The 25,331-nt window shown below is 33.6% G+C and overlaps 1 protein-coding gene across 1 annotated transcript in view; it reads right to left on the minus strand.

The window, feature by feature from the left end:
* The window catches only part of LOC143229775 (potassium voltage-gated channel protein eag-like), a 118,420-nt gene that overhangs the window by 25,798 nt on the left and 67,291 nt on the right, over window positions 1-25,331 (minus strand). The window contains exons 2-8 of the mRNA XM_076462531.1: window positions 20,473-20,706; window positions 12,871-12,999; window positions 11,803-11,927; window positions 7,776-8,171; window positions 6,579-7,002; window positions 4,483-4,682; window positions 3,153-3,405 (exon numbers count right to left, since the gene is read on the minus strand). Coding sequence (XP_076318646.1) covers window positions 3,153-3,405; window positions 4,483-4,682; window positions 6,579-7,002; window positions 7,776-8,171; window positions 11,803-11,927; window positions 12,871-12,999; window positions 20,473-20,706 — 1,761 coding nt within the window. The remainder of the gene's footprint in view (window positions 1-3,152; window positions 3,406-4,482; window positions 4,683-6,578; window positions 7,003-7,775; window positions 8,172-11,802; window positions 11,928-12,870; window positions 13,000-20,472; window positions 20,707-25,331) is intronic.

The raw sequence follows: 25,331 nt of genomic DNA on the forward strand, positions 1-25,331 counted from the left end.
CTGTTTATCTTTCCCTGCAGAGCGTAAAACTTATATATACAACACTTTATATAATCCTTCTTAACAATGTCTATGGCCCGGCATGGCCAGGTAGTTAAGGCACTCGACTCGTAATCCGACAGTCAATCCTACTATTCGTTGGTAAAAGAGTAGCTCAAGAGTTGTCAGTGGATGGTGATGACTGGCTGCCTTCTTTCTAGTCTTAGACTGCTAAATTAGGAACAGCTAGCGCAGATAGCCCTCGTGTTGCTTTGCGTGAAATTCAAAAGAAACAAACAATGTCTGTGGAGAAATAAAATCCAATAAAGCGACTATGACTGTGTAATTTTAAAGTAGCTTATGTCTGAGAAGAATTGTTAGATACATGTTACCATAGAGACGGATAGCAGGATTGTATAGGTACGCAGTACAAAAATAATGGTTATGTAAAAATAATAAATAAGCAATTAACTTGATAATAGAATGACACAATAAATGGTAAAAACATTAATATTTTAACTAAAATAACCAAGTTATATGTGATGAAAATACAAATTATTCACTGAAACATGGCACAAGCTGTGTCAAGCACAATTAGTGTGACATTAACTATTCTCTACACACATGGTTAATGTACAGAGCTGGAAATCAAAAGTAATAAATAAAAATAAACCCTAACGATCAGCCTAAATGTATAAGCGATAATAGTATACGACAAACATAACAGTAATGATTTTAGCTAAACAAAGTAACAATACTGGTACATATGACAACTAAATAATTAACAGAAACTAATGTAGCTAAATCGACAATGTAATGTTATGTATTAAATACTGTGAGAGGTTAAACTAACAGTGCTCGATATACTAAAGTTATTCATTATTACTTTAACAGTTAAGAAATAAAGATATTTTTATAAGCAATTTATATTACTTAGTGGTGAACGTAAACAGAACTTTTGGATTTTGAATTTTAAAATATTTTATCACAACAACGTGGATTTCAGTACAGAATTAAAAAAAAACACCAAAAACACATCACTTATATTGTTATACATTTCTTTTAAAGTTTAAACTTTAAAGTCCCCTCAGTGGAACAGTGATATGTCTGCAGATTTCCAACGATATAAAATGGGTTTCGATACCCATTGTAGGTAGAGCACACTTAGCTATTTGTGTAGCTCCGTACTTAATAAGAGATGAACAACCTTTAACTCTTGAGAGGAAAGACCTCTTCACCGTATTAACAGTATGTTTTCTTTTATTGTTCGGTATACTGACTTGTATTTCTTTTTATTTATACAGAGGAATAAATAAAACAACACAAACATGTTAATAGTATGTAAAATAGGGCAAGAGAAAAACTTCCCAATCTCTTTAAACCTGCCAAACAACTTTACGTAGGATTATTAACTGCTTCAGTTGGTTTTAGAACAAAATACCATTGGTCACTCTTGTTCTTACGTTGTTTTATTTCTATAAATTACAGGGAAGGTTACTTTGTCAATACTGTACAGTATCTTACGTATTGTAATTCATACACACAATATTTTAATTTTTGATAAAAAACAATTCATAGTAATATAAGGCTAAAGAAATCTTGTAATTGAAAATGTTCAAAACGTGAGAATAGAACATGAAAGTACTCAGTTCCTCTGCAGTGAAGCCATCAAGACTGGGTTGCAGTATATTATGGCCACCATTTTCCTAATTGTACAGCTAAAAATTTGATAAGCTGACGATAAAATAAAAAATTCTTGCTTAACATATAATATAACCTTCAGCTGTTGTTAATAGCCTTCAAAATACGCAGTTTCCCAGAGAAGGTTGGAATGTTAACGTTTATGAAACTTATCAGTTTCGTACATAACAAATTCAGTGCTACTTCAATAAATCCGGTTAATGAAAGCAAACCCAAATGTTTCCCTGTGAATGTTATGGTTTGTACGTAATCGATATTTCACCTGAGAACGACAGAAATCAAATGTTTCTAATTCACAGTTTCGATTCAAGTTTTCTTGAAATACTTTAGATTCATTAAAGGAAACTGCTGTAGCGACATAAACAGGTTTTATTGTTCAGCTGCGTCTTTAGGTCATTAACAGGAAATTAAAAACACATTAACGGAATTTTTATAAAATAGTTTTAACCATCTGCAATCGGAGGTAATATTGTACAATGGGACAGCTATTTGAAAATTTATTTCTAGATATTCCGTATAATTAATGTCCAACAGATTTCGCTACCTATTATCACCTATTCTAATGTTTATTTTGAAACCGATATACTGAAATAAAAGAAACTAGTCGACTACAGTCCTCAGCAACTCTTGAGTTAATCTAAGCTGAACTGCTTCAACTACGAACAAAAACATTTCTCCCTATCTCGATTGGTATATGTTCATTTTATTGTTAAGAACTTTATTCACATAATTTGAGCTGTATGAAGGGAATTTATCAAAAATTTCATTAATGCACGTGCTTAGACAGTAATGATGCAGATAGAAGTGTGGACAGAATACGTCACAAATAAGCCGCACTCATCAAAGCATGAGGGACCTCCGGCAGTTGCATTTTGTCGACACTTAAAACAATTTACTAAATAAAACTACTCGTTTTAAAACTATATAAGTTTACATAAATATTAAAGAAAATGTTTAAACCGTTAATGGGAATATTTTACAATTTTTGTACATGAATCAGTTTACAAATGCTGGAGATTTTTTAATGTATAAAATATTAGAAAAAAGATAAAGACATAAATTTAATCTCAGTATGCAAAAATATTTATAAGACTAAACTTCTAATTTTATTAGCAGATATTAAAATTTCTCTATTATCCTTTTTCAATACAGTAATTAGAATTTTATCTGCATTTTTAATAACAGCTGCCTTCCCTGATGTTGAATTATTGGCCGCAAAGAAGGCAGCCATCATCGGCTAAAGAATTGACTGTCACTTTTATAACGCATCTACAGATAATAACAATTTCTTATGTAATCCTTCATTATCAGTTAATCATGCCTGAAAAAAACAACCAGTGCGATTTAACCCTTCAGTATCAGTTAATCATACCTAAAAGGACTAACCACTGTAATTTAACCATTCTGTATCAATTAGTCCTACGTAAAATAACCGTTTTGAGCGAATTAACTTTTGAGCATAGTGAACGTACCTAAAATGGCTACTACTTCGTCATCTTGAATTACTTCGAGTGATCCGGACACTACAAAACACAGTGTATCAATACTTTCTCCTGTGTGATACAGAAGGTCACCAGGGGCGCTGTGGTCCATGCTGAAGTACATGGCAAGAGCCCGGAGACACCCGTCACTCGCAAGCCGGAAAGCCGGATGTTCGTTGAAAACTTTTCGATTAAGATGGACAGAGATATCAGCCATCATATCCTTCGGACAATAGTTTAAAACCTTCAACGTAAAATAAAAAAAAAAAACAACCATCTGTATTTTAAGCTGACGCTTTTGTTTGGCTCGTAAATGATAAAGAGGCTTAAAGTGTTTTCTCCTGTTATTTACATGTTCACTAGATTAAAACACATTCTATTTTCCTGTTATTTCAACATGAAATAAGAGATTTTTATTGGTAATGTGTGGAAAACTGTATCAAGTCTACTATATTAATGCTTAATAATTATTATGTAAACACTTTAACGTTAACACTGCAATAATTATTACTAATAATTATGAAGAAAGTTCAAGTAAAACTTACACTACATTAATTCTTGTCAAGTAACTTATAAGAAACACAAACAAGCTCATCAGATTCAATTGTTTAAAAAAAATCATTATTTTATAAAAGTTTTAAATAGCAGAGGGCACTAGTAAGTCCTTTGACTTTTCGGGATTTTTTTTTTTTGCTTTGTTTTTGTGTTTCTGTATTAACTTTAATGTTTCACATTTGCTATGAGAATCAGGTTATAAAGTGAGCGTCGTTTTTACGAACACTAATTGCTAATGGATTACGGAAATATCGGCCCGGCATGGCCAAGCGTAAGCGTGTTAAGGCGTGCGACTAGTAATCTGAGGGTCGCGGGTTCGCATCCCCGTCGCGCCAAACATGCTCGCCCTTTCAGCCTTGGGGGCGTTATAATGAGCGCTCAATCCCACTATTCGTTGGTAAAAGAGTAGCCCAAGAGTTGACTAGCTGCCTTCACTCTAGTGAAATTAGGGACAACTAGCACAGATAGCCCTCGAGTAGTTTTGTGCGAAATTCAAAAAACAAACAAACAAACAAGACTCTTATTCATATCGTTTTCTATATAAAATGTTGTATCTGTTTCAAAACGGGACCTATTGTTGATGTTATATTTCTTTAGTAGATCTATTTTTAAACATAAAGTCAACGTTTCAGTTTCTTTTGTCGGAACGTGTTTTAAAATGTTTTAAATCTCGTTTGGATTATTCATGATGTAAATGAAAAGGATAAAAGGAGTTTCTTATAAGACAAAAAAACTGAGTTACTGTCTTGAAAGAATCCTTTATTACCATTTTCGTGTCGATCCCTTTGCTCATTGCCCAAGTAGATACAATGTAATCCATCACCCGCTCACTTAGTGCTTTTGGTACTTCATGCAACTTCATGAACTCACGCACGTTATTCAACATCTCGTGATAACGTGCTGTGACTGACGTCATCTGTTGGATGATTGTCGTCACATGGCCAAATATGGTGGCATATAGCAAAGCTAGAATTAAAATAACATTTTTAATACCACAGTCTCTTTGCATATACTACCACATTTCAAAAATTAATCCTTCCTGATAAATAGACATTCTGTACGCAAAATTTGATGTACACTGTGTGAATACATTATATTGAATATTTAACTTCTGATAATAGGAACAAGGTGCGCAAAGGCTACGTTCACTGTTACTTGATAATAGACAGTTATAGTCAAGAAATAGAATGAAAAACGTTATGTCAAATCTCATTCGTCCTGTACCAACATTACACTTAGGTCAATACCATAAGTACACCACAAGGTAATCAATATTTCAATTATATATGTATAATTTTCATATAAAAATCTTTATCATCAACGTTTTTAACTAGAACCATTCGAGTGGCAAAGATATAAATTATAATTTTAAAATAACTGAACTAATAGTTCACACACAGATATATTAATAAGCTACGTTTTATAAAATAACAAATATAAATTTAAGTCCTAAAATTAACATATGTTCACAATATTAGTTTCATATTCCCCCTCCCTTTTCTTCTGGCAAAGTTTTAATTTTTCCCCTAAACAAGATTTCAAAAATCTAATCCATGTATTGTTTTGTTTTCGGTTGTATTTTAGGGGCTATTTGCTAAGTGCCTACCGCTAGTATCGAATCTCAGTTTTTAGTGTAAAAGGTCTTAAGCTTACCCGCTGAGCCACTTGAAGCTTAACTCATATTATTTTAAAATATAATAAATTCACAAGTAATGTTACGTGAACACTACGAAAACGGGTAAACAATTGGATTACAAGAACATTAGTATGGATTCTCTTTTGTTCTATTCAGAAACGGAACACTGGCCCTAAATGGCCAGGTGGTTAAGGCACTCGACTAGTAATCTGAGGGTAGCGGGTTCGAATTCCCGTCACACTAAACATGTTCGCCCCTTCAACCATGGGGACGTTATAATATTACGGTCAATCCCACTATTCGTTGGTAAAAGAGTAGCCCAAGCGTTGGGTGGTGATAACTAGCTGCCTTCCCTCTAGTTTTACACTGCTAAATTAGGGACGGCTAGCGCAGATAGCCCTCGTGTAGCTTTGCACGAAATTCCAAACAAACAAATCAGACACGGAACAATCATGTGAAACCAGTTTGAGTCTGAATTCGCACTCGACCGATGCTACGACAGTCATTCGCACTATGCATGCAACTTAGTGCCAAACAACTATATTGAGTTATTCATTTGGTTTATTATTTAGCACAAAGCTGCACAATAAGCTATATCTCACATATCAATCGCAGAAACGGAATTATGAATTTTATCTACACCGGACAGAGTGGATTATTCTTTAAAAAAAATACGTCGACGTAAATTGCTGTTGTAATGCACCGTAAAATGATGTACAAAACCTAAACATTTACAATCCGTTGTGATTTTGTAAAGTTTGTTATATTGTTAAAGGGAAAATTTAGATACGTCTCTAAATTGATTCGATTAATTTTGTTTTGGCTTTATTTCTCAGAAAATACTTTCATAACGTTCCTACTAAATTAAATGCCCAAATATATTTCCATTTAAGATTCTAATGTATTTAACTTTCAAGAACTGGTAAATATCTCGAGCGGTGGAGCTGAAGTAGTTATAATGATCAAAGGATTGCACCTGTGCAGTAGACCAATTTACTGTCCTATGCTCGTATCCTCATCAGATCTTTAGGGTTACCATGTTTATGTCAGTTCATAAAGTCCTCAGTGAAGAAACTGAAATACTTTGTACCTTCAGAATTCCTGCTGATAATCCACGTTTTCACACACAAGAGTACATATAAATACAATCTAAACCGCCCTAAAATGTTATTGAAACCAATTTCATTATAGAGAATAAAATGTACACTGTAAAGTACTAAACTTACCTCCTATTATCATCATACATATGGTAAAAGCTTTTTCATTGTCGGTTTCTGCTGCAACGTTTCCAAATCCAACGCTTGTCATGCACGTCATAGTGTAATAGAGGCCAGTAACATACATAGTACCCCTTGGAGGTCCTCCAATCAATTCAGTTTCAAACGATTCGTTCGAAACATGGAAGTAAAAAGGTGCTTGGGTAACGTTCGAAAGTTTCCACAACCAACTGTAAACAAACCCATTTTCTGCGTCACTTCGACCAAGACTGTACCAAATACAGGCCAACCAATGAGCCACTAGCATGTAGAAACACAACAGAAGTATCAACATGGCGGCTCCGTACTCCAGGTAGCGGTCCAGTTTTCGTACAACTCTTCCAAGTCGGAGCAGTCTCACAACTTTTAAAGCACTGAAGAGACTTCCAATACTCTGTTTACAAAATCAAACTGCCATAAGTGAAACGCAACAGGACATCTATTTTACTTAACACGTACACAGTCATCAAACACTAATAAAATAATAATGACTATGAATGGTGCATTCATAGTGTTATGCGCAGTTGCAGTGCGGCCGAGAGCTGGAAAAGTAAAGAAAACATTAGGTCTAATATTTTGACAAAAATCAAACTTCGTTACAAAAATTATTCAACCTTCTTTTACTTAAGTTCTTTATAGAGTTTAAATCTGTACATATAAACAACACCATACAACCAGTTTGGCTAAAGAGTTCTCGTACTGACCATAAAGACTTCTGAGTTTATCTTCTACCGTTTTTACACATCTCTAATATGAAATTCGTAAAAATTAATAATTAAAAGAACTACGTATGTAACACACACACACACACACATGCATGTATATGGTTGTATTATATAGTATATTTTCTCATTCCATTACAACTCAGGCAAATATTATCCTAACTTTCAGTACACGAAAGAAACAACACTGGAAACTGTTGTTAGAAACTAGGACTGAATTTTACAGAGGTGGTTCAATTATTTTCTATTCACACACAGAGGAAAGATAAAACCGAACATGCTTATTTTGCCGTTAATACTTTACTACAAAAAACCATATAGAGTTCATTTATTTGTGGTAAATGAGAGTCGATTAAGAAAATTGTTATTCGATACCAGTGAAAGTAAGTAAAAATAAAATCGAAACTTAGATTGCTTCACAGACAAAACAAAATGAGTTAATTACATCATCATCTTGGTCAAAGGCGTTAAACACATCATAGGGGAGACAAGACAGTAAATCGATGATGAACCAACTCTTGAGATAATTCATCTTGATGATTTTGGGGTCGGAGACAACTTCTCCGCCTGGTCCTACAAACGTTGTATGGAAGTTGAGGACAATGTCGATAAAGAAGATGACATCGACGATACTGTCAAGCACGAGGAAGCTGACGTCCTCACTGCTCTTACTCTTGAAAGCCACGTTGTAGGGCACCATGATAGCGGTGTAGAAAGTTAAACAGAGGATTATCCAGTCCCATGTTGCCTTAAAAGCACAGTAATGGAGAAGAATGTGTGGGGGAGTTTTGGGAGCTTCTTGGCGGTACTGTAGTGTGACATCTGGATTCAAGCTTATTGCCTATAGTGAAAAAATTTATACATGTCTGAGACAAATGATGTAATACACAGTGTAAACGGAAGGTAGCTGTTTAAATTATAATTTGTCCTGTGATATCCAAATTATTAACTTTGTGTAGAAATACTGAGAAAGGCTGAATATCAAATTCATTATTGTTATTTGTATCAAGTAATTTATCTGGAATGTCACCACGTTTTTTTGTTTTTTTAATTAATAAGTTTTTGGCTCAATTATCTAAGACTTCTACAGGTTTAAAAAACTATAAAAAAGTGGTGACAGTGTAGATAAATTATTTAATACGTTTAGGAGTATTCATGTTAAAATACTGCAAAGCTACTTAAATATACTGTTACATTTCATAGTCGCATAAACAAAATTGTTTATGATGTTTTGTTTTTATTTGTTTGTAGTTTAAGCACAAAGCTACACATTGGGCTGTTTGTGCTCTGCCCACCATGAGTATCGAAAACTGGTTTATGGCGTTGTAAGTCCGCAAACATACCGCTATGCCACCGAAGGGGCATTGTTAATTCGTAGAATTAATGAACTGAAATACGTCATAAATTTTAAAAATAAATTATGACAGCTGACTAATAAGCGCTGGCCCGGCATGACTAGGTGGTTAGGGCGCTCGACTCGTAATCCGAGGATCGCGGGTTCGAATTCCCATCACACCTAACATTATTGCCCTTTTAGCCGAGGGGACATTATAATGTGACGGTCAATCCCGCTATTCGTTGGTAAAATAGTAGCCAAAAAGTTGGCGGTGGGTGGTGATGACTAGCTGCCTTTCCTCTAATCTTACACTGCTAAGTCAGGAACGGCTAGTGCAGATAGTCTTCGTGTAGCTTTGCGCGAAATTAAAAAAACAAACAGAAAACAAAAATTAATTCCATCATTAAACAAGTGCATTTATTCACCTTAAGATTTTTAGGGTTAGGGATTGTAATGTAAGGTTAGGTATTAACAAAATTCCATATTTTGGTGCCCTTGTTTTATTTTTTAACACTATAGCTGTTGCATTTTTTAACTACAACATATAATCGTGTGAGATTCTTCAAACTAACAAAAAGTTAGGAGAAACGGAATTGTAAATAGTAATCGTACGTTAGTGGGAAGATTTTTAACAGATCTTTTAGTTTCTAAGTTTATTATTATTTTTTAACCTTTGGGATCTAAAAACGTAACTATAATAACGATAACATAACATAATGCAAAAGCAGTTTGATAATCACTGAAGCCATGTTTTGTTTACGCCTGTTTTTCGCTGTAACGAGATTACGTTGCTAAGATACGACCCTCCTAATTATTACGCTGCTACGGGTCAATACATTAATTAGTTATGATCATGTACTGACACACTAATGGAATGATAATTGCATCTTGTGTCAGTTGTCGGTAAAAAGAAATGTTAGTTTAGTTCAGCAGATCGATGATTAGAAACAAACAGCATATGTATTCGACAACCTTTCGTGGCGTCCATAGCAAACATATTAATGTATTTTTTCAATGAATATACAATACTTGCTGTGAAAAATTAAATAGTGCATTTGTACTGATTCGTGAATGAGGGCCACGGTAGCTCAGCGATAAATCTGAGGGATTGTACGCCAAAAACTTTGATAGCTGCGGTTTCACAACAAATAGATATGTGTATCAATGCACTTAGCTACAAATACGATAATTCACAGATAGCCCACTGTGTAGTAATGCGCTAACGCAAACAAACGAATAAGGAATCCTAAAAGATTATTGTAATATCTATTTTCCACGAATCCAGCATAAAATTATAAAAATATTATACAAATGTCTCCATGTTATTTTAAAAATAAGTAAAACCCATAATATAGATTCAATAGAGGTTCTTTTACCTGTGAAATAGCTTTTTAAAATTATCCATGCGCTATTGTATAAAGACAGAGAATGTAATAACGGTGAAATTATATATGGTAATAAAAATTCCGTTTATTGAATGTATAAATAACGTTGGTTTCTATTTCAGTAGTTGATAACTATATGTTCATGTAGTTCCTGACTTCGTACATAACATTCTATGTAGAATAATGAATTTAAATTAAGTACATTACATTTTCAGTAAAATATGGAGCTTTTTATTCATACTGTTGTATTACAGAAAAAAGCTGGTAATATTCTAGGGCTAATTTAGTAAAAAGTAATGGTTTACCTACTTTCTACACTAGAAATATCGTTGTTTTGTGTTAGTCCGAAATTCCTCCTTTTATCAGAAAATACAGGGTGTTCTGAAAGTCACTGTGCACCAATATATTTATTAACAGACATGTTTCAATACAGAATACAGGAGATAAATATGAATGACAATTATAAACAATGTTGTAAGTGACCCCCGTTGACATCAATACAGGCCTGGATCCTTCTTATTTTGTTTCTAAACACCGCTATCGGTTGCTGGCTTGAAATAGACTGAATAGACATATGATTACAAAACTGCACAGTGACTTTCCGAACACCGTGTATAATAATATTACACATCAAAATATCTCTGATTCTGATGAGAGCTTCATATCGTTTTACAAAAAGAACTCATCATATTATTTTCTTCTCGTAACACAAACATGTGTTTTCTTTTTTAAAAGAAGGACGATATGGCTAGGTGGTTAGGACGCTCCACTCGTAATCTGAGAGTTGCGGGTTAGAATCCCTGTCACACCAAACATGCTCGCCCTTTCAGCCGTGTGGGCATTATAATATGACGGTCAATCTCATTATTCGTTGGTAAAAAAATAGTCCAAGAGTTGGCGGTGGGTGGTGATGACTAGTTGCCTTCCCTCTAGTCGTACACTGCTAAATTAGGGACGGGTAATGCAGATAGACCTCGTGTAGCTTTGCGCGAAATTCAAAACAAACAAACCAAACCAGACCGAAAAGATGCGAAAAAAAAAACACACGTTTTTAGGAGTAATTCGTTTGTATGACGTCAGCGCTCTTTTTGTGTTATAGATTTGTGTGATTCCGTGTTTTCTCAGAAATATTAACATCACTATACTTTTAGTGTAGAAACAGCTCAGCCTAGGAGCTGCTTTAGATTATATTCCGGGTAGTCCAGTGCTCTTACTGTAGAAGCACAGAAATAATTTACTTTCGATGTCTTATTCGTAATATGACAACCAAGCTGCGATGAAGGTATAATTATGGGAGCTAATCTATGCATCATGCTTTACATTTTTTGTCTTTCACTGCTAAATTACGGACAGCTAGCTCAGATAGCCTTCGTGTAGCTTTGCGCGAAATTCAAAAACAAACATAAAAAAAAAACTTCTAAAAGTGTGAACTTGAACATTTAAACACTTTGGAAACGTAAATAAAGTAAGGATTTGCTGTTCTTTTGTCCATCGATAGCTTATAAGAAAATATTTCAACATTAGATTTCATCTCTTTAAAGGCGGAAGTAAAACCTTAAGTTCACTGTTCACATTCATATAAATCTTATAGAGTTTGTTTGGTAAGTTAAACTGTTCTAATTGTTTTAAACTAAAATATCAAATGCGAAATACAAAGTTGTTTAGTCTCATGTAATTACTTTTTAATCCTTTAACTGAGTTTCAATGCTAAATATTTCTGTGAGTTGGTGTTACATTTACGGTAAACCTACATGGCCCAACTGAGTTTGCTTAACATGCTCCGACCTTACAACGGGCAGGTGTGAGGAAAACTGTTGAACAATAACAGAACGACTCCTGGTGACCGATCTGGCTAGACGAGCAAATTTGCTTAAGCCTAGAAAAGAAAAACAAAGAACTTAAACTTCTATGAAATAAGTTTAATTAATTTTTAAATGCATATTTAGAATCACAATATTTGTTATGTCCACAAGTACAATATATTTAGCAAGAATGAATAGCAAAACCTTTAATATTATAGATAGACGAGATAAAATCTCTACAGTGGATCAGCTGTAAGTTTCTGGGCTTATATCATTAAAATTCGAGGCTCGATTTCCTCACACTGGACAAATCAAAGGTAGCCTATTGTAAAGTTTTGCACTACGATAAAGAAATCAATCGTAAATAAAAGTGTAATAAATTAATTACTATAATAATAACAGTATTTATTTTTATAATTATTTCTGGTCTTTCTTCTTTTGATAATTAGGAAATTGTTTGCATTGAAAGTGTTTATAAGTTCGAATAAACTTTACTGGTTAGTAGTTTAATTTATACCAACTTCTTACTCTTAATAACAAAAGGAATGATTTCTAGTTGTTAAATGTTAAATGTAAAATGTTGCTGCAAAAGCTTTTCCTATGTTAGATTAAAACACAATGTCCAGGTCTAAAAAAGTAGAGATGTCATTTTTTAAATTCAAATATAAAACAACTAATATTTAAAATCAACTAATAATAAAATTATTACATACACATACACGCACATTTATATACACTTCATTTCAATGTTTCTCTGATTAGTTGTGTTTGCATATTTGTTTTCGAGATTGTGATTAGCTTAAAAGTATGACAACATTAACATATTATTTTAAACTAAACATTTAGTAACTTATAATTCGATATTTACATTTTTATCATACACTACTTTCGAAGACTGAAGAACTGAGATAAGACATTAGAATGTATACACATGTAAAGGCACCTTCCTCACACATACAAAGATTATATATTAAAATCAGTATCTCTAAGAAAAACGACTAATTCCTTGAACTCTACTTTTGGCTGTTTCATCCTCTAAGGGCTGCTTCAGAGCTGTAATGTCTCTGAAGGTCAACAGAAAGAGTACCACAACGTCCTTTTCGTTTTTTATAGGTGCTATGTGGAGAAGAAGCCATAACGGTGTTCCTAAAAATTGGTACAAAACACAACGATAAATTCTGCCAACAATACCATAAAAAATATTAGCTATTGTGTATTCAAACAGGTATGAAAAATAGCCTTCACACGAGTTATATTTAAAGGGTTACAAATTTTAAGGAAAATATAAAACACCTAAGATATCTAAACATTTAAGAAAATATAATAATATATTTAAAAAAAATCGAAAATTTTTCATAATTAAAGCGCCCTCAAGTTTGTTTTATGAACTATAAAGTTGATCTAGTCTGAAGTTACTTTTCTGAAAGTAAAGTCCTTTATAAGGTTTGATATATTATATTGTTAATGTGTGGACATATTTTACGAGCGTGTGAAAGGCTTTCAACAATTGTTGACAAAATATATTTTTGTCTGTTGCGATCCTCTGGCTATTTGTATCAGGAGAGAAATTTTATTTAAGGGGAAGATTCATTAACTATTAGTACCAACTCTTTAGATAGGATAAGTTATAATGTTGCATAACCAAGTGTTACTTCTGGTGCCTAACTTGAATTAAAAACATTTACAGCATAATTAAAATTATACAGAAAAACAGAAAATAAATGTTGTATAGATAACGTAGTGTATCTCAACCTTAAACATAAAAAGACCAAATAACTTGAAAAATGTGATAATAATTATAAATTACAAATCAGTATGTAATAATTTGCATGTTTTTTTCTGTAGTATAAACGGATGTGCCATGTCCAGGTGATTAGGAGGCTCAACTCGTAATCTGAGGGTCGCGAGTTCGAATTCCTCTCATACCAAATATGCTCGCATTTTTAGCCGTTATTATGTGACAGTCAATCCCACTATTCGCTGGTAAAAGAGTAACTCAAGAGCTTGGCGGTGATGGCAAGTGCAGATAGCCCTCGTGTAACTTTGCGCGAAAATTGAAATCAGACACAAAACTATTAATCATAAATTTTACTGTGATGAATATATATATACAAATATTTACTGTTTTTATTACGATATTACAAGCTGTATTTTTAATTCTGCTATTCTAACTTCCCTCTATAAATTTGTATGTGTACATACAATAGTTTCTTCATGTTTATGCATTACACCCTCAGTGGTCCAGAGGTAAGTCTGCACTGGATGGCAGAGCACAAATTCTATAGCTTTGTGCTTCAGAATAACAAACGAACCAAACCTTCTCTACAGTGTTAAACATACTCTAACTTAAAGTTATATTCATGAAAGTTTACAAACCTCGTTATCTCATTTGTGATTACACATTGCTGAAGGAACTGAGATTAGTAAACTATTTAGTAGATTAAATCATACTAATATCATACATTTATCAGTTGACAGCTGTTTATAAGTAACTCGCCATACATGAAAATATGTAATTGCCACTACCCATAGCGAAATCCACTCTTGTCATTGGTTTGAAGGGTATTTTAATCTTGTCAGTATAATCAAAAGGGTTATGAAAGCTTCTGTTTACTGAGTCCATATTATCCTTAAGAATATTTTCAAGACGAACTAAACAGGTTTGATGTCACTTAACAGCCCTAGAAAAGGAATTTCATGTTTTTTATTCTTTTCTGCCATTGTTTTGTCATTTCAGAGTGGTAAGTGGTGTGATTGTATTTTTACTAAGTGCTTATGAACACTACTTGAAGTAATACGTCAACTCCTATGTGCCCTGGAAAACACTTACTTTAGTTTTACACTCGCTGAAATTTTTTGAACAACGTTAAAAAAATAGATATTCTAAATCTGGATGAAGCTATTCACAATAGCGGTTGGAATATCAAATTAACTATCTCGAGTTTTCAGAACATGTTCAGCTGTGCCAATTAGGGTTTATTGTTTTTAATAAGCCAGCGAATGAAGCACACAGTTCATAATTTGAATTATTGAAGATGATGAAATAGTAACATGTAACCAAAGCGTGCCAGATTTTGGCTTAACCGTATAACGTCTAAAAACAAACAAGAAGGTTTAGATAACGAAAACTAAGTAATGATTTTATTATCTTTATTATATCTCTCCAAATTTTCTAAAATTCATTTCACGAGCTATTCAAGTCCTGAATTTTATGGGAATTACAAAACCTTAAGTAAAACTTTGCGTGATATTAAAGAAACGTGAGTTGCAAACATGCAACATATCTACAGGACATGAAACAATTAGTCCTTCAGATTCACAGTCATTCAAAGCATGTAAAGCGTTAGGTAAAGTGTACATGATATACAGATGTTATTAAAATTATCTCCAGGTGGTTGTCTATGTTAAAGCTTGCACTGTACAAAACACACACAAGTAATAATGATGAATGATAGATGTCGATCTAATAGTTTATCTTAGAATAATGGTTTATCAAAAGGAGTTTAAGACTTACAGAGAGAAAACATGAGACTTGGAATATTTAAAGACTAGTTGACACGTCATTGTTTGTTTAAAAGTAAAAATTATGAAATATTTTTTATGTGCATGTACGTAATTAATCTTCGAGATCATATGGACACTACCATTAATATAAGGCTCTTGATTTACTAGAATAAAGTTACGTGGATATTTTATAGAATACCTCTTCAAAATTATTACGATGGAAAGTCCCAGTAACAAAAATATTTGTCAGAAGTATAAACAGTGCTTCTCCTTCGGATAAAGGATTATCGATTTTAACATTTAACGTTGGTTAATTCTTCAAAACGAAAAATCTAAACCTTTATTTGACATTTTACTTACAGAGAACTTCTTTAATATTTCACAATTTTGAAATAAAATATTTGTGTGGTCTGTTATGCTGTTAAGAGTATGCTGGCTACGACCTTTGACCTCATTGCAAACCTATTAAAGGTCACCCGTCGAATAGTTCATAAATTATTATATATTTCAACATTTAACTTCCATTCAAGAAACTAGATTATTCTTGAAAACATCTATTTGTATTCTTTAATAGATTGTTTAGGCACAGTATTCACGATGAAACTTTGTAAAATGGACGTACACTGTCTGTTGCGAAGACACAACTGTAGAGGACGACGTATCAAAAGTCTTCCGTCTAATTAGTGACGAGCATGAATGGATTGACGAGATTCCCACTGTCCCTATGTAGCGAAACCACAGCCAAGAGTACGGGGTTGGAGAAATAAGACTGAAGGCAGAAGGCTTTCGAAACGTCGTCCTCTGCACTTGTGTCTCCACAACAGGTAATTACCGTCCATTCTACAAAGTTTCAACATCTATTTGTTAGATCAAAACTTTTATCACATTTATTAATTACAAGAAACCTACAACCTGTTTACCAACTGTATAAAGTCACGGGTCAAATAGTTACAACAGAATGTGCAAAAATGTCACATACATAATTTCAGGAATTATGAATATTAAACATTCGTTTATTATTGTATAGATAGAATAAGTAAAGATTACTGAACAGGATCCATTCAGACGGTGTTTCAAAGATGTATCTAATCAAAAAGAAACAAAGTAAGCAAGGAATATTTAACTTCCAATTATGATATTCAAATGTCACTTTCAAAATAATTATCTTGTTAAATTCAAACGTACATGACGTGCGAAGCCCTTGTTCGTTACATAATACACGAATAAACGGATCTGTACAATATAATTTATCGAATATTATAAATTTATTTACACACTAATATTTCTACTTGTTATCATACAAATATGGATCTGTAGTCAAATGATATTAGGCCCAGCATGGCCACGTGGTTAAGGCACTCGATTCGTAATCCGAGGGTCGTGAGTTCGAATCCTGGTTACACCAAACATACTCGCTCTTTCAGCCATGGGGGCGTTATAATGTGACGGTCAATCCCACTATTCGTTGGTAAAAGAGTAGTCCAACAGTTGGCGGTGGGTGGTGATGACCAGCTGACTACTCCCTATTCTTACACTGCTAAATTAGGGACGACTAGCGCAGTTAGCCCTCGCGTAGCTTTGCGCGAAATTCAAACTAAACCTAACTAATGATATTGAATAAAGTTACATTATTTGCAGTGTGTTAGCGGAAATGAAATGTCAGTTTAGGCACACAGTGACTTTTACACTACCTGAAATTTTACAGAGTATAACGTTATAACATCATTAATGCTATTTTACCACATTCTGAAATCTCATCAGAGTTGAATTGCGCCCCTCCGTGGCACAGCATAATATCTGCGAAGTCACACCGCTAAATACAACGCTAAGATCAGGGGTTCGATTCCACTCGCTGGACTCAACAAAAAGCCCGATGTGGCTTTGCTACAAAAGTAGCACACACACACACCGCTAAAAGCCGGGTTTCGATACCTGTGATGGGCAGAACATAGATAACTTATTCTATAGCTGTGTAATAAAAACATATGGTGTTTATTTGATGGACTGTGGTTTCATGACGATTATATTTAATTTAGAGTTAACCAAAACCAATGAAATACGTTGACGTTCGTTCTTTTTTAATTTTTTTAACCGTTTTAATGCATTATGTTTCATACATTTTGTGACAGTTAAACTGATACATGAAACACAAAACCGAGATTAAATTAAGAAACTCAACTTGAAGATTTTTATATCGGGATGAAATACATTATCTACATCATGATTTTTACCCAATCAATAAATAACTATTTATTAAACCGATTATAAGGCGCACGTTTCTCTCCAGTGCTTTTCGCACACACAAAAAGATGTTTACAATAAAACGGTAAATATGTGGACCGTAACTTCGTGAGATCTCAGTTTTAATTCGACTTCATATTTGCCGCGATATGTGAAAGGCAACAAAACAAATAATAATAATTCGATTTATAATGACTAAACCAAGAAAAGTGAAAAAAAAAAAAGATATATCGTGTTCTTTGCAAAATAACTTCTACGCCGCAAAGCTCTTGGCGACTGATCGATTTCACTGTAGGAAACAAAATACAATAATTGTTTTGCCAGTCAGAGCCAATGTCAGACGTTCGTGTATTAAATAATAATACACCGCGGGAACAGTTAATGGAGAAAATATAAAACTAAACAAAGTCAAGAGTTAGCTGCTGCTGGAAATATTATTAATACTTCCCTGAATTGAAATAAAGTATTTGTGTGGTCTGCTAAGACACTCGTATGATAGGATTCGAACTTTGTCTTTATTACAAACCTATTAATGGTCACCCCTCGAATAGTTCGTGAATTATTGTTTTTCAGAATTTAGCTTTTCTCAAGAAAATATATTATTTTTGAAAACAACCATTTGTTAGATCGAAATTTTTATCACACTTATCAATCAAAAGGAAACTACAATATATTTATGAACTGTATAAAGTTACGGGTCAAGTAGTTTCTACATACGTGATTACCGGAAGCATAAGTGTTAAACATTTGTTTATTACTGTATAGATAACATAAGTAAAGATTACTGAACAAAATCCATTCAGACAGTGTTCCAAAGATGTATGTGATTCCCGGAAGTATAAGTTTTAAACATTTGTTTATTACTATATAGAAAACATAAGTAAAGATTGCTGAAAAAAATCCATTCAGACAGTGTTCCAAAGATGTATGTGATTCCCGGAAGTATAAGTGTTAAACATTTGTTTATTACTATATAGATAACATAAGTAAAGATTACTGAACAAAATCCATTCAGACAGTGTTCCAAAGATGTATGTGATTCCCGGAAGTATAAGTGTTAAACATTTCTTTATTACTGTATAGATAGCATAAGTAAAGATTACTGAACAAAATCCATTCAAACAGTGTTCCAAAGACATGTGTGATTAAAAAAGAAACAGAAGAAAATTAGCGAAATATTGAATTTTCTTATAACATGTGAGTATTAATACACAAATTAAATGGTTTTTACCCAAGTTCGCAATTAGGTTCTACTGTTTCATTATTCTGTAAGAGCAAGAAACATTATGATTTAAATTAGATATTTTAAAGCCATCCTAAAACACATCATTTCTAAAAGTAGTTTAATTCGGAGATCTGAATGATTAATTTCGCTTAAGGCTACTCTAAAGTAGGGTTTAAGTTCAGTAAAATCACTAAATAAACCTCACTGTATACAATGTGTTGTCATAAACATATTTCTTAAACAAGGCTTTATTTTTGTTTTTGGTTTGTTTTGAATTTCACGCAAAGGTATTCGAGGGCAATCTGCGCTAGCCATCCCTAATTTAGCAGTGTAAGGCTAGAGGGAAGGCAGCTAGTCACCACCACCCGCCGCCAACTCTTGGGCTACTCTTTTACCAACGAATAGTAGGATTGACCATCACATTATAACGCCCCCACGGCTGAAATGGCGAGCATGTTTAGTGTGACGAGAATTCGAACCCGAGACCCTCAGATTACGAATCGAGTGCCTTAACCACCTGCCTATGCCGGGCTCTTAAACAATGCATCTTGTTTAAATCAGGGTTCCAAAATATTGCTCCAAAAGAAGAGAAATATTGTTTGTTTAATTATTTTAACAAAAGTTAATTATATACTTTACCTGCTACTGGAATCACTAAATATAATCATATTAACTTGAGTATTGAAGAGTTTTGTGTAACTGTAGATTAGTTGAATGGATGTAGCGAGCTTGGAAACGAAATTTGAAAACATTATATCTCGTTTATCTATGGATAAATAAGTTTGATGAACTATAAAGCTTAAACTAAGAGTTCTGTACACGTGTTTTGCAACTGACTCACCTCATTTTGTCGCTTTAAGCTGAAAAAAACAAACTAAATCAACATAATCCTAAGCCTATTTATGCTTTCATGAATGAATAAATTATTACAGCACAATACACGCTTAAAATAGTTTAGTAGTGTCTAGTTTTCTGTGAAAACACATGTTTATGTGGATTTTTCATTAAATACTCGTTTCTACTTCAACATGGCTATCGTATTGTTTAGTACCAGGGCCGAACGAGTAGAATGTAGAGCTGCCAAGTCAAGTATCCGAGGTTCGAAATGTAACATTGCTGAAACCAATTCGCAGTTTCGGCTAGCACAAGCGCAGCCATTTACTTTATTTAGTTCAAAGAACCAAACAAAGCTGCAAAACTTAGTAACGCTGACTAGCTTCCTGCTTTCTAGTCAAGGGACCAAAATTAGTAGCACAGACACGTCCTCTGCTTCAACTTTAACCCATCTAATTTTATGATCGGCCTCTTGGGCAATTTGAATTACCCAATATGTTTTACACTCGAGTAGTCCTAGCAGTAAACCTAAAGAATGAGAACGGTCGATGACGAAGATCCGAACCCACGACACATAGATAGTGAGTCCAGCGCCCTAAACCACTAAAATATCTAACGTGGCCATTTAGTCCGCGTACGTATAAGGTACTTAATTCATGCATAACAAGTGTGCTTTTATTTCCGTGTACTGTTGCACATGGATATGTTTATAATAATGGACTGAATGCTAAACTACTTTTAATTCACTATCACCGATATGAAACGTAAGACATGAAATTATGAAGTCACGATTTAAAATCATTTATTGTACTTACGATTTTTTTTATAAAGTAAAATTTCGAATTGGTCCAACGCCTGGTTGTCGAGAGTGTGTTCAATTTTACTTATTGTGTTCTTTTCGGTTAATTCCCCATACATGAAGTTGCACCTGCAACTCTTCTGCATCACTTCAGCTCTGTTGTAACCAGATATTTTACAGAATGTTTCTGAACAGTAGACAACTGGATAATCCACTATTTGAGCGTTGCCCAACAGGAAACTACAATCCGCTGTAAAAAAAAAAAGAAAAGAAATGGATGTACGTAATACCCAATTTTACCTTTTTCAGATTTAGGCATTTTATAAAATTATTTTTCATTTTCAACTTGCACGCAATCAAAATGCTTTAATTCCTTAAAATAAAAAGGCTTAAACAAGCCTCGTTTTTATTCATCCTAATACTGTTTGAACAGTTCTATAATAAATTGAACAAACTCTATCAAATTATAGAAGGCGCTGACTTACAGAAGTTTTCGAGTTTGATGTGTCGTAAGCAGTGTTATAATATCTTTTTTTTTTATTGGTTAGAAATATTTCAAAATATTGTTAAAACTATTTCCAGTAAGACAAAAAAAAACACATTTATTTTAGGTTCCTTCTGAGTTTAGTAACAACTTCCATAATTATCGTTTATCATATAAAAGTAAATTTCCAGTAGGTTTCTACGTTATTATGTTACGTATAATACATTTAAAACTTGTGAAGATGTGTAACAAAAGTGAGATATAGTTTTACAGGAGGTTAACTGTTATGTGTACTCTACATAACTTACGCAATTAATTATCTTAAAAACAAGTGGCTTTCTTTATTAAATCCGCTTTAGAAAAAAAGTTTTTAATGGCATTTATGTTTATCAAAATTTTACAAAATAAACAGCTATTCTAAAATATATAATTCAGATCAGGTGATGAAGGGTAAACGAAAGGCCTACCCAGCTTAAAACCAAGAACTTAATAAGCCATTCTGAGTTCAACACATTTTATTAAACCCAATGTTATGCAAGTAGCTTAATGGTATCAGCTATCTTGTGTTTCATTGATTTATAATGTTAAACATGAACTCTTCCAGGCCGTTACCAACAATCAGGTATTTCATTGATAGAGGGCAGGTCGGTCGTAGTAGGGGCTATGAAACACCATTATCACAACTAATGGAAATGTTTCGTTCGTGGAAAAACATTTACAAAATTCGTCATGTGTGTTTGTGTTTTTCTTATAGCAAAGCTACATCAGGCTATTCGCTGAGCCCACCGAGGGGAATCGAACCCTGATTTTAGTATTGTAAGTCCGTCGACTTACCGCTATACTAGCGGGGAGCACAAAATTCGTCATAGCTGAATAACCGTATAACACAAGACACTCGATCGATTGTAGTAAGCGAAGAAAATAACAATATATATGGTGAAAATTCTAATGAGCCTACAGTAGCATGATAGTATGTATGCAAACTTACAACTCTAAGAATCGGGCTTCGATACACGTGGTGGGCAGAGCGCACATAGCTCATTGTATTGCTTTGCGCTTAATTATAAACAAACATTCTAAAGAAATTAAACCAAAACAAAATTTAACAACCAATCAAAATTCTCCATAGTTTAATAAATTCTCTGTGAGGACCGTGCTATGTCTTGTGTGTGTATTTTCCTTATAGCAAAGCCACATTAGGCTATCAGCTGAGTTCTTAGAGGGGAATCGAACCCCTTATTTTAGCGTTGTAAATCCGTAGACTTAACGCTGCACCAGCGGGGGACCGCGATGCCTCAGAATTTCTCTTATTTTCAGAAAATACGAACCTGAAAAATTATTCAACACGAAACCCAAAACTATTATATTGCAGCAAAAAGTGTTTTGGTCAGATTAAGTTTTATGTTAGATGAGAATAAATGATCAAATTTTAAGTTCACAACAAGTGAAGACCAAAAATAAGTGAACTCAAAAATGAATGATGCAAAAATAAAAAGTCCTAATGTATTAGAGTTTAATCAAAAGGACAAAACAGTGACAATAACTTTAAATTCTAAGATATTTGTGAAAAATTATGCTCTCTTTGTGACCACACGACTGTAACCAGTAATTAAATGGTTTGTCTCTTTCCTACTTAGTTCTTTGTACGTTGCCCACAGCTAAAGTGAAGACTCATGTTTATCTAGTTCTTTATCGGAAGCGACAAAAACATTTAGTTGTTTTATCATCAGTTATCCATACGAGTTGCTCACTTAGAGCAGTTCCTAGTAAAGAATGCCCAGTCACCAGCAATATCAGTTTCCGATCAGCTGCGTCAACAAGAGAACATAATTCAGAACAAACACAGAGCAGTAACTTCGTTGTTTCGAAGATAGAAGCCTAATGGCTTCATCCCCTAAGGAAGAAAATCTCTGAAAATGAACCAGATGAATCTCAGAAAAATTCGAAACTACGAATGTTTTCACTCAGTTTCAAAAAAGAGTACTGAAAAAAAAATTGAATAAATCTTGTTACAGTTCCGTAAAAAAAATTGTAGCTTAAAATCAATCAACAGAAAATGCGCAGAGATATTTGCTTTAACACCTACTCTAATCTCGTCGTACACGTATACTTACGCTAGTCCGTTCGAAGGTGTGATAGTTTAGACTGGAGAAATTTAGAACAAACAAGGCTCACATATTTTCTCACTATTTTAGTTCTTTAATGTAACTAATTAGAATTACTGAAATCTCGCTTATACAATTAATTCAACTTTTATTTTTATTATTATAAAATTATTGCCCTTACACTGAAAAACAGACATAATAACCAAGAAATAGCCACAAGGATATGTATATATATAGATTTGTTTATTTAGCTTGAATGGTAAACTGTTATTTTAATCAGTATTTTGCTGACGGTTTCGTTAAATACTATGTAATAACGAATAATATAATTTAATCATATACTACATGTTGATGTTTGTGAATTAAGCACAAAACTATACAATGGGCTATCTGTGATGTGCCCACAACGGGTATCAAAACCCGGTTTTTAGCGTTGTAAGTCCGCAGACATACCGCTGAGCCACTGGGAAGGCCATATACTAAATAACATAAGTATAAATATTCTCCAAACTAAGAATGGTTAATCTGATAAGCAGTAAAATTATTGAGCCAATTAAAATTACCTGTATCTAGAAATACTGTCGTTCGCAAAAATTCACGTTTTACTCTACATAAAAGTGTTAATTGAATCTATGATTCTCGAATTGCGATTCACAAGTTTACAGCAAATGAAAATGACACGCCAAATTAAATGCTGGTGAATATAAACAGAGACTCCAGCAAAAGCATATTGAACTTAGAGGTGTTTATACCACATTAGTGACAGTAAAATAAATATTTGTAAAAGTTTTGTAAAATGCAAAATAATAAATCATATTTGGGTCATACCACGAAACAGTTGTAAATTAAACATTTTTTTCATTTACTATTAAGACAGGTTTTAAATTGTGTTTCAAGGTTATATATGATTCGTTTCTTAATACTTCAAAACAGTAGCAAAATGTATGAGTACTAATAACCACTGAGAAGAAAAAGAAATTCCCCAGCATCGTCATAGTTTGATATATATTTTTAAAAGATTTGTCTAGGGAATTTGTAGAACAGAACTATTCTTACGATTCAGCTATAAATAATCATACAACAATGCAGTCAGTTATTACACGACAAAAATTCCAGTTTGTATATTTCAGTTCTTTCTCTCCAGTATATTAGGCCCAGCACAGCCAGGAGGTTAGGGCGTTCGACTCGTGCTATGAGGCTAAAGGGTTCGAATCCCCATCACACCAAAACATGCTCGCCCTTTCAGCCCTGAGAGCGTTACATTGTCACGGTCAATTCCACTATTTGTTGGTAAAAGAGTAACCCAAGAGCTGGCGGTGAGTTATGATGACAAGCTAGCTGCCTTCCCTCTAGTCTTACACTGCTAAATTAGGAACGGCTAGCGCAGACAGACTTCGTGTAGCTTTTCAGGAAATTCTAAACGAACTCAATCACACAAACTCTAATATATTACCTGGGGACATAGATTGGCCCAAGGTTTAGCTTGCCCGGACTGTTAATCCAGCCATTCAGTATTCACTACTAGTTGCCGCAGAGACACTCTAAGCACTTTGAATGTAATCGGTGCGATAGGTAATAGGCAGCATGAGTAAACGTATAATAATAACCTGGTGGATAGCTGACAATATCCACAATGTGAATTGCACGCAAGAAAAATAAATGAATGATGGTAAGCTCTCTAGCAGGTGACAGACAGCATCACAATTATATCTTACTCGTATATGGTTGGGCAGTTTTGGCTTACAGGTATTTCTGTCTTAACTCATATACGTCTCGAGTGACTGTGTATAAATGACATGAGTAAATATTAAATAATCCGAAGAAAACGCAATGTCCCCCCAGTGGCACAGCTGTATGTCTGCGGACTCCCATAGCTAGAAATGGGGTTTCGATACCCGTGATGAGTAGAGCTCATATAGCCCATTGTGTAGTTTTGTGCTTAATTCCAAACAAAGAAAAGAGACGAAATTCGGTAAAACATCAGACAACAAACGTGTAGTTAGCCATTTTGAGAAACATAATTAACTTGCAAACCTGTTTTTATATTGTACAAAAATGAACGAACAACTTTAATTAAGGAAAAGAAGAAGCAATAATAAGAAAAATAATTTTCGTGATAAGATTTAAATATTTACTGTCAGATAAATTAAAGACGAAACTATTAGAGCTACTGTTTTCAAACAGAAATATCAAGATAGCTCTACATAAAACGGTTTGCTACTAGAGGGCTACCTGTGCTAGCCGTCCGTAATTTAGAAGTAATAGATTAGAGAGAAAGTAGCTAGA

This window comes from Tachypleus tridentatus, chromosome 10, assembly GCF_004210375.1.
Source record: "Tachypleus tridentatus isolate NWPU-2018 chromosome 10, ASM421037v1, whole genome shotgun sequence".
NCBI classification, from domain to species: domain Eukaryota; kingdom Metazoa; phylum Arthropoda; class Merostomata; order Xiphosura; family Limulidae; genus Tachypleus; species Tachypleus tridentatus.